The 19044-nt window shown below is 40.2% G+C and overlaps 1 protein-coding gene across 1 annotated transcript in view; it reads right to left on the reverse strand.

The window, feature by feature from the left end:
* Nucleotides 1–2173: 2173 nt before the first annotated feature.
* Nucleotides 2174–19044, reverse strand: part of SLC6A5 (solute carrier family 6 member 5) — a 29146-nt gene continuing 12275 nt past the window's right edge. Inside the window, exons 10-15 of the mRNA XM_031553395.2 lie at nt 17208–17320; nt 16798–16929; nt 15626–15725; nt 11419–11519; nt 8961–9128; nt 2174–6937 (exon numbers count right to left, since the gene is read on the reverse strand). Of these exons, the coding sequence (XP_031409255.1) occupies nt 6782–6937; nt 8961–9128; nt 11419–11519; nt 15626–15725; nt 16798–16929; nt 17208–17320 (770 nt within the window). The 3' untranslated portion in view covers nt 2174–6781. The remainder of the gene's footprint in view (nt 6938–8960; nt 9129–11418; nt 11520–15625; nt 15726–16797; nt 16930–17207; nt 17321–19044) is intronic.

A 19044-nucleotide genomic window follows, 5' to 3' on the forward strand; every position in this document is an offset into this window, starting at 1 on the left:
GTGGGTTTAAGGAGGATGCTGTTACACCCACCTGTCCTACCCACTGATACGCAGCTCATCACAACTCCTTAATGTTAGTTCAACAGGTTGAACTACCCACGTTAAGCTGTATAATCACATCAGCAGCTTCCAAATCTTCCAGCACAAGGCCTGGCAAAAAGAAATTCTTCGTCTACATCAGTGCTCAGCTGTGCTGCTTTTTTAATTCCTAAGTACATGGTTAGATCATATCTAAATTAAGCTTTGAAACTGACCTATCCGGCAAAGAAGGACTTGGGGGTCCTGGTGGACCAGAAGCTGGGCATGAGCCAGCAGTGTGCACTTGCAGCCCGGAAGGCCAACTGTCTTCTGGCCTGCATTAAAAAAGGGGTGGCCAGCAGGGAGAGGGAGGTGATCGTCCCCCTCTACTCGGCTCTTGTGAGGCCCCATCTGCAGTGCTGCATCCAGGCCTGGGGCCCCCAGCACAGGAAGGACGTGGAGCTCTTGGAGCGGGTCCAGAGGAGGGCACTAAGATGATCAGAGGGCTGGAGCACCTCTCCTATGAGGAAAGGTTGAGGGAACTGGGCTTGTTTGCAAAAGAGAAGGCTCCGGGGAGACCTCATTGCGGCCTTCCAGTACTTGAAGGGAGCAAGTTTGTTGCTGTTTACGAGGGTGGATAGTGATAGGACAAGGGGGAGTGATTTTAAACTGAGACGTGGGAGGTTTAAGTTAGATGTTAGGAGGAAGTTTTTCACACAGAAGGCGGTGACAGACTGGAGCAGGTTGCCCAAGGAGGTTGTGCATGCCCCATCCCCTGGAAGCATTCAAGGCCAGGCTGGCTGTGGCTCTGGGCAGCCTGGTCTGGTGGTTGGCGACCCTGCACATAGCAGGGAGGTTGGAACTTGATCATTGTGGTCCTTTTCAACCCAGGCCATTCTATGATTCTATGATTAGGTTGATACAAGATGTGCCCTTGGGTCTGCAGTTTTAAGCAGGAGAGCCTAGCAGTGACAGCAAAGGACTGCCTCCTCTTCCCCAAATCAGTGTGTTATACCACTGACTTCTGTTGTTCGACTTTAGAGATCTGACCAATTCCCGGTGCCTCGGTTTTTCCTCCTAATGAGGAGACCAATGGCATTCACCTGCCTCTCAGTGCTCCTGCAGTGCTCGCTGCTAACTGCAGCCCTCTCCAAGATGAAATCTGTCTTACATGCACAAAGAATTCCCTCAGTACTCCATCATTAGGTCCTGCCACCTCCTCTGTCTGCACACACACTGTTCGGAGAAAAGAGAAACAAAAAGGTAAAAGAAACAAAAACTTTTCTGGGTGGAACTGACTACCAGAACAGCTGAAGCAGTCCACGTGACTGTTGGATCACCCTCAGGATGAGGCTTGGAATTGCCATCACATTCTTGGCAGAGCACTCGTGTATCATTTGCCACCATATCTGATGCCATGTTACGATCAGCTATCACACTTCAGCTATTGTATTTTGGGAATGCTTATTAAAAGCTTGTTTCCCAGAAGAGGAATCGGTCAGATTAGTATCATTAATGTTATTAAGTATCATTAGTACAGCCGTATTGCAGCACAGACTGCTTTGTATTGCACTCACCACACTGCAGGAATTCAGCTTTAACCAAAAGGTGTGATAACATCAGGAAATGTGGGCTTAGCCTTCACTCTTCTCTTGCCTCTGTCCCCTTTCACCTTCTGTTTGTTTGTGATTCCATCAGATATGAACCTCCATTGTTCGTAACAATTCAACAATATTTGGGGTGACTTAATTGATGGGATAAAAAGGATTTAAACAAAGCCAGTTGGTCCTCTGATAAATAATCAATTATTCTACAAGCTTCCGAGCACGCAAACAGTTACAAACCCAGCCATTTAATTGATTCTTGTTTCTGCAGCTGTGCAATATCTCCCTTTCCCAAGAGGGCTGTTTCCAGTTGCTGCTCAAGGTTTCTAACAATCAAATGGATCAATTCTGCAGATACCTTAAGGCAGTGTGTTAAGTAAGAATGATGTTTGTAGTCTGTGTTGGGTGGGGAAAGAGAGTAGAAAAGCAAATCTATTCACCAGGAAATGTTAAGTAATTTTGTTTTAAACACTGGACATTTATTTAGAGTCTTTAGAGCCCATACATTATTGAATAATTTTAATTTATCACATCCAAATATAATAGGCAAATATATAATACAATAAATTGCATTTGTAGACATAAATACAAAATTTGAGGTAGGGCCTCAAGAATAATGACTTCTTAAATGAATAACGTACAGCATTATATTATGCCCTACATGAGATATGTATGATGCAACCTTAGTAACATAATACATCTTCTCCACGTACAGCTAATGAAAAAAAAAAAAAAACCAAAAAAAAAACAATGACCTGGTTAGGGTACATATCTTTATCCATAGGCAGCAGTACCCCATAGAACACCTGTAAATATATATATATATATTTATATATGACATTACGCAAGTAATTAAGATTTAACCCATCAGCGATGGGTCTGTAGTAAAGTGCCATAGGACACAGGGAGCAAATTCTCAGCTGATGTAAATTGTCACAGCTCCAAACAAAGCTGTGACAATTTATACCACCTAAGCATCTACTTTACAAGGTAATACTACATAATATAAATGACAGATAACATGTTATAGTCAATTTACAATTTCCCTAACAATGGAAGATAGCTATAAGGCAAATGGTTACCTGAAGATGCATTTAGGTATTATGGGCAAATAATAATATTGCAAGCGATAAGGTCCAGCCTGGTTCTCGCCTTATGTTAAACCCATCAGGAAAACCTTCCCTCTTTGGTGATAGGCTGCCAGAAGGCAGAAACCATAAATAACCCACCCACTCCTCTCAAGTCGTCAACCCAAGTCCCTCTGGATTACCATGATCTGGCCATTTTACGAGTATCTGATGTGCAAACAGCTTAGCTACTAACTAACAAACACCAGGCACAGCAGAGTTCATGGTGAAACAGAGACGCCTTCTGGGAGGCCTCTTGCCAAAAGCTCTGCAGCCTGCAACCCACACTCCATACCAGTCTTTGACTGCAAGAAAAGGTGGAGTTGCAGAAGAAGAAAACAACAGGATATCAAGCTTTGTCGTAAATAAGCAATTGCTTTTGTCACAGGCAGCAAGAAATCATATTATCCTTATAACTCTACATATATTCAAAAAAGACTGAAAGGTATCAAAATAAATCAGCGTTTTGAGTTTCATGGTAAGGGATAGCCACAGTGCATTGGAAGCAATGACCTTCAGTGCCAAGGCACATCTAATGCAGACATCAAAGCAGAGCAGAACCTCATTAAAAAAAAAAATAATACTTTGACCCAATTGAACATCATGTAAAGACAATCCAAGCCTCTCAATTAAAGGTCATTTTGTTAAACCCTTTTCTTGGGAACAAAGTGCTGCCATGTCTAGTTGAAACACAAGTTTTGAACATTGCATGTTAAAAACACTAGTAGGAAGACCCCAAGGAACTTGAAGATGGCGAACATTTGCATTGTGATCATTAACGCATACAGCAACAGTGCATTTTGGCTCGTTCAGAAGTTCAATTTCATTTCAAAGAAAATATGTGCAACGGAACTAATTCTCATCAAATTTGAACATTTTTACTCACAAGACAGATAGATCTGCAAGTAAGCACATCACATTTTTACTAATATGGCTTTTTCCCCTTTTTTTTTTTTTTTAATCTTTAAAGATCTTTACCGATACTTAATTAGTTACTAAATTTCTTTTTAGAAAATTATTAAAGTACATGCAAACTTTTCTAGAACATACTAAGCTAAATGCATTCCCAAACTGCAAGATTACTTCTCATTTAAAGAGGACGCTGCTGGTTAATTTAATCTCAACGTTCAGATTTGGACAGTGAAATACTTCTTTTTAGAAGCCTTGCATGAAAAACTTCTGCTTTTAATATATAGTGAACATTTCATATCTTTGGCGACTTCTGTAGTGTTTTCTCCAACTCTCCAAGTGTTTTTGCATGTCTAGTATTGAAGGTCAAAGCCAAAGACAAAAATCAACTGGAAGAACATTGCTCTCTATAATCTGTCTTCAGTTTCAAAGTCAGGTCTAATCCTGTGATAAGGATTTAACAAGCACAGGAACAGCACAAATGAAAATAGTGCAGATTAACTATAGGATTCATGGAAGGCAATTTTTCATATGTATTTCATTTTGGCAATCCAAGCCAAAGGACAGATATCATCACCTAGCAGTATTCCTTCAAATGATATCTCTTTTATTCTTAAAGTAGACAGCAACCAACTTCCTCATACCGAGACAATTTTGTTGCAATTAGTAAATTATGGTTCCAATGCACATCCTGAGACAAAGATAAGATGTGAAAGTATTCAGAACCATTACATGATTTGACTGTGGTTTGTTTTTTTCTTTAAGAGGAACAAGCCTATAGATCTATTGTTTTTTATTGCAACAGTAAGAAAAGCAAACTGGACTGGACTCCAAAAATCAAGTCAAAAGAAGCGAGATAATATCAGTAAAGAGAGGCCTAGAGCTTTTTATCCTGACCAAAATGTGTAAGTCTCACTGACTTATATTCCTTTCTTCACCCTGAAGTGCTCTCAGCCTCAAGCAGATGTAGGGGCCAAACTTCCATTGCATCAGCGTGGCTTCTCACACCCGCCTCTGCCAGGAAAATAAAAGCCAGAAGAATAGAAACCCCCTTAAGAAACAGCGGGCAAAATTGAGAAGTAGGGGCACAGCTTTAAGGCAGAGAAGCTGCAGTGGGGTCCCATCCTGCTGCCCCATGAGATGAGGACTGGCAGAGCAGAGATTCAGGGGCCAGCACAGATAGTAGCTAAATCCATCCTCAGAGACAGCCCTGATGGCGTTTTCTTGTCCTGCGTGAGGATTAAAGGTCTCCAGCAGTGCTTAAAACTGGCAACACTAATTGCCCCGTGAAAGAGGAAGTTCAGCAAAATGATTTATATATTTCATATACATATATATATATACACACACAGAGAAAACAAGTTAACACGTAGAAGTGTTACGTCAAGGTTTAGCCTTGTTTTCTTCTACAGGAATGGAACGGCACGACACATCTACTGATCTACAGACAAACAGTAACTGAGGATTTACCTGAGACCCTGTAATATGAAGACAGACAGACAAAAGAATTGGAGAGAAACAGTCCCCTGAAAGGAAAGAACATTTACTGGCTACTACAAGAGTGTGTGTGGGGAGGGAAAAACAAGCTAAACTAGTCTAAGCTCACCATCTCTACACTGGTCGATAAGATATTTATAGGGACATAAAACATCACTAGTACACACTACATGAACACTGATCACTCTTAAAAAATATCAATTAAGTATGTATAGGATATAACAAGATCATAAAGGTTATTATGTTTTTGCCAATTAGTGAAGATATATTTTTCTCCCTTGTTCTAGTGCATTTACAATAAAATGGGCTAATTTTCTATTCAGTTAAATAAATGTACTCCTAAAAAGCTCTATTTTTTACTTTGTCCAATAAGTAACAATTATTTAAGTCTAACATTCCTATTGCCACACAGAACTGATGCCTAAAATGTAATGATTTAGAATGTCCTATCACTGCCCCCCAGCCCTCATGTTTTGTACATCTTTGCTGCATCCCTGAGGATGACTGCAGTGGTTAATTGTTGCTTTTTTTGTCTTCTTTCTATGTCATGAAAACATTCTAAATGGGAGAAAAAAAAAGAAAAGAAAAGAAGAAGAAGAAGAAAACTATGTAAACTATGTACATTCCAGAGAATACCACTTTGAAGGATTTATGTGCTATATATATAATATATAGACAACTGGGGTTTTGTCATTCCCCATTGGCTGAAAGAGAAGAATACATCTAAAAGTAGTATAAAGAATGAGAATGAAGGGGGGGACTCACAAGGCTAAACAGCACATCTAACTTCTAATAAATGTTGCTGAGTGATAACCAGACTACACTTACCACTGTAAGAATACAAAGTTAGGCACAAATTATATGATGGCTTCTTGAGGAGATACTGTAAACAAAAGCAGAGAAACAAGGAAACCATGTTCAGAGTACTGAAGAGAGTAAAATCACCATCAGGAGGAACATATGTGCAGTTGGCCAGAGCAGCCAGGTTTCAGATGTCTGGTATAACTGAGTTATTTCCAATGGAAATGACAGATAGCAAATTTCAGAAGGAAATGTATGGCAGCACTCTAATTGTAATGCCCATGCACCTCATGCCGGCACTATTTCCAAACCACCTCTTGACTCAAATGCAATTTGCTCCAATCTCAAATGATATTTTCTTTTTTTCCTAAACTTTGCTTTACTTTCCTATGCCAAAAAAAACATCAAATAGACGCAGATCAGTGCTTCTACTCTGATCCCACAAGTTGCTTACTGGCATTCTGTTTCAATGGTCTCTGCTTGTTCACTCTCATCCTTCCCTTTAACTACATTGGTAACAGTAAGTCCCACCTTTAGCTGTTACAAAGGATTTTTTGTTTTTTCCTACACAGCCCAACAAAACTTGGGATGTAACCCATTGTGCAACATGGTTTTGCTGTCTCAGTCAAAACATAATACAGCATGGGCATCACCTAACCCTGGAAATGGTCTAGCTAGGTCTCCCCGGTAGCATGCAACAGTAAATCCTACTTCTCTAAGCAACCACTTCCAGGCACTGCAGAGAAGAAAAGAAATGGTGGGGAAACAAATCAGAAAGAATAGCTGAAAAGGCTGACGATGTTACTGTCACCAAGGTAAGAACAATTAGCATTGGGTCCCCAGTTCTATGTCCTTCACTGGCAGTTTAAGTCCCAAGGAAGAGGTTCCCAGTGGATCAATCATATTCATGTAACGTTCACCACGGTGCTTGGCCAAAAACGGACCCCAGTCTGGCTGTGGAGAGCACACCAACTTGAGTCGCTGCAATGTAGAGAAAAGAGAGCCTCATTTGGAGTTATGGAGCAAAAAACAGTGCAGAAGAAAGAAGAGCAGGCTCGTTTGAGGTTTCTGGCAGTGGCTCTGCAATGCTCCACTGCTCATGTTTGTTTCGTACAAAGTTTGCAAGACTAACAGAGGATAAAGTTCTCAGATTTTAATTATTCATTCTCCCTTACACCATATGAGGGGAGCTCAGATCTACTGCTACAGATTGCCAGGCTCACTTACTGAAGGACATGTGCACAATTACTTAGCCCAGTCGTCTAAGCAGTGGGTAACTGCATTAAAATAATTGGATTTCTGTTTAGCATATTTCCCCAAAGTATACAAATGACCAAAAAGTAGTACATTGCTATGAATGAACCAAGATTCTCATTTTGAGATGACAAAATATTTCACTTCTATCCTCAGCAAAAAGAAAGAGGAGAACATTAATGTGGCAAACAATAACAAGCTTTTCATCTTTCTGCCGATTTCCTTATTGAATAGATCATACGATTGGCTATTTACAGGTAAAAAGGAAAGAAAACATATTTCTGATGACTTAAGAGGGAGCAATTACATGTTTATTACTCAATAAAGTGAATCAGGCCTCTATAGCAGTTATTTTAATCTCTGCTTAATTGCCAGTTTGCAACACTTACCTCCCAGATCAACCATAATAATTTTATGAAGCAGACCCAATGTTCAGAAAATACTGGGCTAGGGATGAAATAACTTCAGTGAAAGCCCTTTCAAAACATGTCCAACTTTTTGGATTTCTTTGGGTGCACTACCAGAAGGACAGTAAGGGTAGCATCCTACTTTTTCACTCCACAGACTCTAGTACAGTACAGGTGAGTTGGAAGATCTGAAGCACAGCTATTTGTCTCAAAGAGAGACGCTTACAAAGCAGTGAACAAGCAATTCTAATTTCATGTTAACTCATCTCCAGTATCAGTTCTCTCTCCTGACCTCTGTGCTCCAACATGCACTACACAAGGGCTGAACAGCCCTTTAGACAAGTGACTTTGCTGCCTAGTGCCAGCTGTGTACTTGGATGCTCTCCCTTGGGCATCTCACCACTTCATGTTAAATTCCTTTGCTCTTTATGAAATGTACAAATGTGATCTTTTCCCTTGGGCACATGTAGTGTGACACATTGAGAGACCAAGTGAATATTCTACCTTAGTAAATTTTGCTCTCTTCATTTTTCTAGGTGTATAACAGACCCGATGGATTTTTGCAGGAGAGCCAAACTGACAAAACTGCTATAAAAAGAGGAGATGAGTGCCTGCTCTTTATTCGAGGAGAGAATGGCACAAGCAGTAGCAGCAAGGACAGCAGAACTGAGAAAGACTCAGAGGGGGACCGCCTCATTTCCAGAGCAGCGAAAAGAAGCAGCGGGTATCTGATTTACAAAACAAAGCCTAAAAAGGCAGCCTAGAAATCAAATGCCACCTGTTTTTTTTCAAGCTCAGACACCACAGCAGGAGAGTTTATTCAGTCAGCAAAGTAGGTTAAGCTGTAGAGCATGAGATCTTTTTGTCTTTCATATATTTAGCCTTCATGGATGGGCACAGCCTTCTGGAACACCCCCATGGGACTCAGGTATGACAGCCTGACACTCTGCAACCTGGCATGTTGTGATGTCATCCCCTAGAGCCTATGGGGCTCTTTGCAGTGCAGCACATACCAGTGGTTGGGTGAAGCTAACTGCTTTGACACACCACAAAGCTGGGGTAACTTTCTTCCGTTGACACCATTTCCAGGACTTATGAAATTTGCAACGCCTACTTCTCTTAAAAGCCATTACTTAACAATTTAGGAGCATTTTGTTGAGGAATGGGGAATAGAAGGTCTGTGTTTTAAATCACTGGAGCATCTCTTTGCAACACAATGACTAGCCTTACCAGCGAGTAAATCTTAGCAACATTAGCCATTCAATATTACAAACATCTATGTAAAATAAAAAAGACATCTCCCGTGACTGTATTTTTAAGCAGCAAGAGGACAGCAGAGTTACCTCAATAAATTTGCCTGGGGCAAGATGCATTTTTATCACAAACATCACTGGGATCCAAATAACTGAGCAGGCCAGCATCAGCCACCCAAGCACCATCGACCAGCCAGGGTAGTGGTAAGCTCCGTAAGTCATCGGTTCCCATTGGTAAAAACTGAAGCAAAGAATGAACTGGAAACAAGGGAGGAAAAAGTCTGAATGAGCAAAACGAACTTGCTACGTAGCCAAGGGCAGGTAACTGTGCACACAGTTGCTCTGCATGGGATATAGATATAAGTACATGCTGCTAGGCAGGGGGTTCTCACCAAATGTAATGAACAGGTCAGAGAACGAATCTAATGAGTTTCATGGAAATCTTGCAGAATCCCACAGAAATCTGTATTTATGCCAGAAGAATTGAAATTAGAATCTTGCCCCTAGAGTAACAGGCTTTATTATATGGTCTATTGGCAGTTTTACCTAATGTGATTATGTTAAGTTACTCCATTTCATTTATGGTATGAATAGCAATACATCTGCTTACATTTGTGCATAATTCAGTAACTTTTGGGAAATGTCTGTGCTCACAGTAATTGCACACAGAAGATTTATAGCAGCATAACTAGGTGAAGGTGTATATAAAACGATTGGTTTTATTTCCAGAGATGTGGAGGAGCTGAAAGTCTAATATTAGACTATTCAAATGTATCAAATATTAGTTTTAAAGAAACCATAATAGGAAAAAAAAAAAAAAATGTATTGCTTGGTTTTGCTTTGTCCATTTCCATAGCACAGAAGTTGAATTATGAGTGATCAGTCTCAAATTATTTCTCACTCTAAGGCCACTAAATATTAGAGTTGGAAGTAACAGCAGCAAAGCATGAAAGCCTGAACTGACCTCACTTGCTTTCCAAATTTGCTTTTCGTAAGAGACAACATAATTTCGTATTCCCTAGCTGTGATTACTGGCAGCAGCTAAGCCTGCAAGTCTGATCAGTAAAGCAACCAAGCAATTAGCAGAAATTGCCTTATAGTTCCCTTCAGAAGCGTAACAATGGTTCTAAAGCAGATCTTGAAAACAGCCATTGGAAGATATAGGCAAAAAAGGAAAGAGAACATGTGCACACGTTTCCTAACAAGACCCACGAGGAAGCATATGTTCACATTGATACAGTCCTAATACTGTTGATTAAAATGGGCTACACTTTCAAATATGAATGTCCAAACTACGCCCATATATTGCCACAGCTGCCACCAGGCAAGTAAGCCAGATCTACACGTTTTCCAAGCATGGCAGCCCTATGCTTTGGTGAAGACAGTCAAGAAAATCTACAGGAGAGGACAGAACATTTCCACTGCAAATGATTCTATGAACACCTACAACATGCCTGTTGGAAAGATGGTTCTCAGTATAGGAGATCAGTTTCTTCTCATAACTCAGGGTTCTGTTGAGTTAAAACAAATCAGTCCCTTCACCCGTATTCCTCTATGCTAATACAAACTTTCTCAGTTTTCGGAAGAAATGACCTAATTCCTGAACTAACATTACCTGAAAGAAGTAACCAACTATGGAAGATGTTCCACCTCCTCTCCATCTCAAAATCAAAGAACCTCCCAACATTGCACTGAGAGCCTGATTTCATTCTGGTGCCAAAACATGGCATGCACTCAAAGAGTGTAATTATATTTTGGGTAAAATATAAAGGAAATATTGTGTTAGAGGGTCAGACTGTCAACAGAGCAGCAATACATTGAGCCCTGGACTTGGAAAAAAAAGACCTAAAAACTATGCTTCGTAATGTAAAATGAAGTACAAGTCCTCTTTTAGACTAAACGGAGATGCTATGGAGATGCTACTTGGAAGGAAAGCCTATCTAAAAGAGATCGGTGTGGCAATGTTCATCTTGAAACGTTACGTAGTTAAAGGCAGGCGGGCAGCAGCGCCGGCAGCCCGGGGAGGGAGGAAGAGGAGAAGGAAGAAGAGGAGGAGGAGGAGGAGGAGGAAGAGGAGGCGGCACTCCCACTTCCCGCAGGGCGCTGCCGCCACCTGCTGTCCTGCGCTGCCACCGGCACGGCGTGCCTCGGGGAAGCCCGAATTCCTTGTCATAAAGAGGGAGAAACTCCGAAGGGGATGATATTTGTTATTAAGGGCATCCGTATTTCAGCCTCTGCAAAAAATAGCTCCGGCTTTGCAGAGCGGCCGTCACTGAGATCTCCATGAAACTCTTTCCAAAGCATATAACGTGCTGAAAACAAGTTTTTCCCTAACACAGCTTGAGTAGAGAAAGGGACTACGTCATTCTCTCTGTATATATACACACACATCAAATACACATGCCCAGAAAAACCAAACCTTGCTGCTATGCCACAGTATGCTGTGCCAGCATTTGGTGCAAGCAGGGAAAGGCTTCAGCAGCACTGCAGGGAGCCCCACCAGCCCAAGAAGCAACAACAGAAAAAGGCACCAGCAATTCTTGCTTACTGTTAAGATAGTTGGGGTCACAAAGGCCCAGCAGACTCGCCAGAATTTACTTGGCTGGAATCCAATCATCATTTCTATATCTTCACAAAACCTCTGCAATCCTGTAAGTTGAAAAGGTAAATGCAATTAGGGGTGAAAGAAACTGGTTTCAATTTGTGACACGGCTTTTGTGATCCTCCTTATGTCTAATTACAGTAATGGATTGTGTCATGTTCGTTGAAAACCTCAACTGAAGGATTCTAACCACAAAGTCAAAAGTGACACCAATTCCAATGAACTACTCGATTCCTAAGGATTAAAAACAAAAATGGAGCTTTTAGCAGAGATTAATCATTGAGTTTAGAACCTTCCAGGTGGAGCCATGATGAACATGTGCTGATTAACTGCAATTCTATGCATACTTGTTACATTTTGAAAAAAAAAAATAAATAAAAGCCTTACTAACAACAAAAATTAAATAAACTACTTTAGTTAAGACATGTCTTTAGATGTGACATTATATGCAGCCAGTAAAACCAGTCAGCTGGTTATCAATATCAATATCAATGGGCCCTCCTCAATTCCACAGCTATTTGAGATTTAACCACAAAAAAATTTAAAAAATTCAAGACTGAAACATGTTATAGCACATCTAATGGTGATGAGAAGAAGGAAACCTGGGGTCTTCCATTAAGTGGACATTTCAAACGTGGGCCAATTTGATTTGATAAAGTGGGTGACCGTCTCTGCCATTTACATTGTACAAAGCATTATTCTACACTACTTAGTCTCGTTTCTATGATGTGGAGACAGGGATAGAGCTTAAATATTGCTGGAAAGTCCTTCAGTGAAGGAGGAAATTCTCAGAAGAAAAGCAATGAATTGCTTTATGCTCTCAATGCCCTTATAGCCAGCCACTGCAGCTGCTGAACATAAGAAGAGATAATCCCCAGGTTTTATCTCCGTAATTTTGAAGCTTTTCTGCTATTATTGAGGAGAAATTAATCTATTCATCTGACTTCTAACAGTTAAGAATGGATGCCCTAGCATATAAAAAATAGCAATGGCTCAATGCTCACTGTTCAGCATCTTCTGATGCACCTCAAGGAGAACAGCAGGAGCTAGGGCAGTCCCAGAGCTGAGCTTAGCAGTGAGCCCAGATTAAGCCAGCACAGGCAGATAGCATGCAAGAGAAAAGCTGAAAACTGTTACTGCAATAAAAAGATGAAAATCCAGAAACTAAAGAAGGTGGTACTGCAAGATCTGTGCCTATCTTACTCATCGTGTACTTCTCCTTTTTGTAACACAAACCTTTACATGCCTGGACTGAATGTAACACCCAGGACTGCTCTGTGATGGACGTGAAAGCAATCTTTGCAGTAGCTGGATGATTTGCCCCTCTGATGTGTTTTCCTGTTTATTCCAGCTCAGTGAACCATCTGAAGCAAGCTACTTGGGAGATGCTCAGCAGCAGCCATCCCTGCAGCATGCTGCAGTAGCAACCAAACTGGTTAAACTGGCTGCAGCAACAAAAAGTGTAGGCTGAAGTGTCCACACATATTAGAGCTAGTCTGAGTGCCCCTGCCTTGGCCATACTTGGAACTGCAATGAAGCTTTACCTGATGACATAGTTACCATAGGATTCTGCCTCCAAAATTTGGGCAAGCTTCATGCAGATTTGACCAGATTTGCTTAAAACTTCAATGGTTGTTTTTTTCTTTTTTTTTTTTTTTTTAAGAGCTCCTTCTTGGAATTTTTGGCAAAAATTCAGCTTTGGGTGCTTTGAAGTACTTACAGTTCAGGAGCCAATGCATGTAAACATGCAGAGCTGACACAGAAGGTGTCTCGCAGCGAATGACAGAAAATGGGTTCAAATGTAAAGGACACTTTAGTTAATAAAGCACTGATTCAATCTTAGTGCACCTGGTTTCTCCCTCAGATCAGTCAGCCTGCTGCATGACTTCGGGAAATCAACAATATATCAAATTTCAGTTTTCACCTTCTAAAGTAGGATGATGTATTCAAAGTGCTACAGGCATAAAATCCAGTACAAAGCGCAATGCAAGCTAAAAACAGGATCTGCTTCAAACTTCTGCAGGTAAAATGTGTGCAACGAGTGACATACTTCCTACCAACACCCAGCAGCAGCTACCACTCGCTCTGATGATGAACCTTCCTGACAACAGACTGCCAAAAAACCAGTCTGGAAGGAGCTTGAATCAAGTTCAGGTCATGCATTTTCAATTCCAAGCAATTTCCTACAGTGTTTCACTGTAGCACAAAGATCTTCATGCTTAGCTTTGCATTACAATACACAACAGTGGAAATAATGCTGATGATTAAGTTAATACCCACAGCTTTAAGTTATTCTTCACCAATCATGCATCATCATAATCTAACAAGTGGAGAACAAACATCTATGCTGGCAAGTGAAATAAAAACCTGCACTTAGACAGAATAATGTAGCACGGGCCCTCCTGAAAAAAATAAGTGATTGCAAGGAAATAACCAAGCGTGCCTCTTTTTAATTTAAAAATCTCAACAAGCAGAACATGTAACAAGAGCTAAGGAAAGATTTATTTCATCATAAAAGCACCTGCCACTATTCTGCCAGCCTGCTTGCCATGAAGAGTACAAGTGTACAGAGAAAGGTGTCAGTGGAGTGTAAAACAAGTAATTGTCAGAGCCTGAAAATATATTATGCCAATTTTAAGTACTGCTTGAAGGAATTTAACAAGGACAACAGCCTCGCTTGCATTTGCAAGATACAAATTTAGGAAGATACAAGCTGTATTTAGATTTAATGCAGTACAAGTAGTTACGGTGCATTAGTGGAGTGAGTGATGAACGTAAAATAAATCCTTCATTTTCATGCTGAGAGTAGAAGATTTCAGTGTTTAAAAATAAAGGTTAATTCCTGGTAGTAATCTTTGAAATTGTCATATGAAAGACATGACTAACATCTGTTGATTAACAATCCACGGGTATGGAAAGCACAGGGCAAATGATTTGCTATTTGTCAGATCTTCGCCACATCTGATTACTTTAGAAAATTTGTAACAAAGAAAAGATCTCCTCTACTCAAATCCTTCCTCAAATAGCAGCTCTGTAGCTATTCTGTATTATTTTACATTTTCCACAGAAATTAGTATTTTAAGGAATAATTAATGTATTGGGTAAAGCCAAGCAAATCTAACGAAGTTCTGTACTATGAAGGCAGGCTTGTAGTTCTTCTGCCACTCAATGTTCAAAGGTGAGATAGAGCTATTTTCTTCCTATTTACCTTCACGCCTATTTAAGAACACACAGAGCAAAGGAATTCCACAGACTGGAGTAGCTTTTGAGCTCTTGAAAAATATTCTGTGCAAGGAATTTTTCTCTTCTGTACTGATGGCAATAGCTTAGAGGATGCAATCTTGGCACAGGCCGAGTGACACTAATCATAATGATGGCAAAGAAGGGTAGCATAAAGTACTTTTAGCATAGCATTGTTCAGGCATGTCCTCAGCAAACAGGCAAGTAGGAAGGGGAGAAAAACAACTAGGTGCTAAACTCAGTGGTAACTGGGAGGACAGAATGTGCAAACTGCGCATGTCTTCATGGAAACTGAAGCGCAAAGACAATTTGCCAGCATTGAATTTCAGACCTGGAGTTCTGCTAAATAATCCCCCAGATCCATCTCTAGACTTGACCTCAGGGAGTATCTCAAAGCATTACTCTCAGGTCCTTTGAGAAGATTGTTTGCATGTAAAGCTGATAGCAGTTACCAGTATCATCTCACTCACAGATATTACACTTCCAAACCAGCCCTAATCAACATACATCCATTTCAGGGACATTAAAAAATAATAGTAATAATAATAAAATAAAAATCTGAGCAATCAGAAAGTTTTGACTTTTTTTTTTATATGTATTTTTCATTATGTTCTGTGAGATTACAATAGGTCACAGCTGACTTAGTTTAAACCACTTGAGGCTGCCCACTGGAGTGGACATCACCAGAGCTAGAATACACTGCTCTATTTTCATGAAATTAGAGAGAACAGGGCAGGATGGATTGCCTGTCCTTTCTATAGCAAATAATGGTTCTGAATTCTTAGGTTTTTCTTTCTACAAAAATAAATAAATACAAACAAATGTTGCACCTTTTCTTGAGAACTTAATGATAATATTTACTTTGCCGTGTACTGAAACACTGCTTTGACATAGGCAACAACAATATTCTTACCATAAATGTAGGAAACTCCAACAAGCTCAAAGATGGCAATGATGACAAGAGAGTAAGAAGCTGCATAAGTGTCCACAAGTTGTAACATATACATTCCACCCTGAGGAAAAAAGAAAAGAGCTGTTACTTCTAGCCTACATGCCTCTCCATGTGCCAAAACAACCCTGTACTAAGCACTAAGGTAGAAAAAACAGACAGGAGCAGGACACAACATTATTTTCTAAGCAAGCATCCAAGAGACAGAGATTCAAGCCACATTACTATTTCTTCCTTCTACTAAAGGAGTAGCAGATGTTCTGCACCATAGACCATCTCAGCTAGAAAAGAAACAGAAAGAATGCCAGATTGTGGTGACTGAAACACCCTGGGAAGGGGAAGACATAGATGTCAGACCTTTTAGATTAAGGAATGCAACCTGATCTTCAATTGGCACCACCAAGTGCAACATCCAAAGCAAAATCACCATTGAAACTAGAAATAATAGTGAGTCCGATTGATTCCTCTGGCAGAAAGGATATAATGCCCCGTCCTCAGAAGAAAGCCTGAAGCAACATAACTCAAGCGAATGAAGAACTGAATCCATCCCAAACTTTGGAACAGGAGAGTCACGCTGGTAGCTGGTGAAGTAAGGAAAAGAAAGCCAAAGAGGGGAAAAGGATGGATAAGGGTAACAGAGTCCGCACACCTCCTCTTGAAATTGTTCAGTTTACAATGCTGGAGGAAGTAGTGGAAAACAGACAGCGAGGATTATCTGCGGTAGATGAGAATTTCATTATTAACTCCACAGTTTGCCAGGGCTATCAGTGCACATCTATGTCACCCACGTGAGGGAAGGCACACCAAACGAACACACAGGTTTAGATGGCATATTAATGTTTGGGGTTTTTTTGTTTTGTTTCTAATCAAATACCTGTGTTATATGACTACTTGGAGATGCTTGATTAGGAATTAATGTTAAGAGGGTCAGACTTTCAGAAAGATTTGAGAAACCAAGTCTCTTAAATGCATCTCAGCCAGAGCATCCACGCACAAAGCTTTCAAACTCACCTGGTGTCTTTAATCATTTGACTGAATTCTGCTTCCTATTTTACAACTGTTTCTTGCAAGAACAGAGAACAGCCACCAGAGGGAGAGTGGGGGCAGAGAGCGATGCTCAAAGACAGTATCATTACCTGAGTGATCATAGGAAATCCCATGATGAAAAAGGAAATGCAGCACCCAAGAGTGAACAGTGCCTTGTGTGTACGTAAGTATTTGGGGAATTCATCTGAAACAGAGGTCACTATGGTCTCAATAGTGGCAAACTGAAAGGCAAAATAAAGAGATTCATTTTCATATTCACAATGTACACAAAATGGTCCAACTGGATATACTCTGAAGCGAGACAGAGTGTTCCGAATCCTTGGTGTTAAATGCTTGGATGCCAATGCCAAAGCATTGCCCAAATCATTTCAGCACTGATGGCCTTAATTCTTCTCGCTCTTTGTAAGGCAGTACATAGACCACACAGAAAATAGCAACCAATCCCCGCACGTAAATAGGAAAAGCACCAAGAAAAGGATGGAAAACGAAAGCATTTTACCATAGTGTCCAATCCAAGTGTCAGAAGCATCAAAAAGAATATGATAGCCCAGAACGGAGAGAGAGGAAGCCTAGTTAAAGCTTCTGGGTAAACAACAAAAGCAATCCCAGGACCTGGAAATGATAAAAATAAGGTTTGTGATAAAATTAATAGTATCAATTTGGTTGACCCTATAGGAAAAAAGGAAGGAGAATCAAAAAGTAATGTTTCAAAGTATAATCCTGCATTACTATGCATGATAAAAGTAAAAAGCAATCCAAGTCAGTCTCTGCTGTATACAGAAAGATTTTACCACTTTAAGACTGAGTCTCAAATGATTAACTTCCTTTTTAGCTATAAGGTTCAAGACATTTACATACTGCTACCTTCCAAGCTGCAGAACACACTTTTAACCACTATGCTGATACACTGATCCAAACAAGGGTAAACAAAGCCATGTATTATGGCTGTTTTTTTCTCACATACCAGAAAAGACGTTCTGTTTTAGCAGCATATGAAATAATCTACGTAGTCAACTCATGAGCAGCATTTCAAGTTCCTACTGAACAAAGGACACATGAAATTTAACAGCAGTGTGGGCTGTTAAAGACAGGAAAGCTCCAAAGGTTTTGCACATGTTGGAATTTTAAAAGTCAAATGACCTTGAACTTTTGTTTTAAATTACTACAGCCTTTCAGTAATGTTGAGATGTTCTTATTCAAACCATGAGAGTAGAACCAAAATAGATTGCCTCTCCCTTCGTGAAGAGAATTTTATTTTTCATCAGGAACACAAGTTTTTCCTGAAAGACAGATTCTAACTGAGAATATTATATAGTACTTCAGATTAATATCTTAACAAAAAAAAGGTTCCTTCCCATTCCAATCAACAATTTGCATCCAGGTTACTGCATGCTTTGAAGGCAGATTACGTTGCATCATGACTGACCATCTACTGTCCTATGTAATGTGTCACCTCCAGGCAAATGAACCAGGTGAACCAAGTGATTCCTCTACCATCCTGCCACCCAGATCCTCCAGCCCTCTCCTCAGCTGTCCCTTCAGAGCTTCCACAGCAGATTCACCCAAGGACGGTGCTCCTTATGATAAACTGACTGCATTGTGGTTTGGATTGCAGGGTGCTTGACCTTGATCTAAAATAAAAATTGAGTGGAAACCCAATGGTTGTCCTTTAATTCTTCCTAACCAACAGCAGTGTTTACATCAGAAATTGATAGATGTGCTCTTGCATCGTGTCCGTCTCTCATCTTACTGCTGAATCGATGATAATTCTACAAAGAGGTTCTTGATCTTACAACCAGAACCTTCGTATAAGGACTATGAAATGCAGACATGCTATCCAGAAAGCACATATGATTACATACAGCAATAAAACCTGCCTTACTATCCTGTCACTAGGCTGGACTCAAATGACACCTAGCCAAGACAAGTTTAACACAACTTGGAGATGAAGACTGACCCTCAGCTAAACTCACACATTTTTTCCCAAACACAATGGTCTAATTCATCCAGAAGATAGGGACTACAAGAAAACTTTTCCATTCCTACTTAGCTGACTGGCAGACCAAAAAAGAAGAGATGAAGCACCAAAGAATTAATTGACATGGCATTAGCCTGCAAGGGTAATAACCCCTACTACTTTCTACCAAAAAACATCTTGCCAGCTGGCCATCCTCTCTGGTCAGCTCAGAAGTACTGCAAAGTCTGTGTGATTATGTATATTTCAGTTTCAAGTAGGAAAAAAACAAGGAAACTGAGATCCTTTTATTTCTGTTAACTGGCAAAGCATCTTGTTCCCATCAGTAAAGGTCAATCCATTTTACCCGAGCTTGTTCCAT

The sequence above is a fragment of the Meleagris gallopavo genome, chromosome 5 (genome assembly GCF_905368555.1).
Source record: "Meleagris gallopavo chromosome 5, MGAL_WU_HG_1.1, whole genome shotgun sequence".
NCBI lineage: Eukaryota > Metazoa > Chordata > Aves > Galliformes > Phasianidae > Meleagris > Meleagris gallopavo.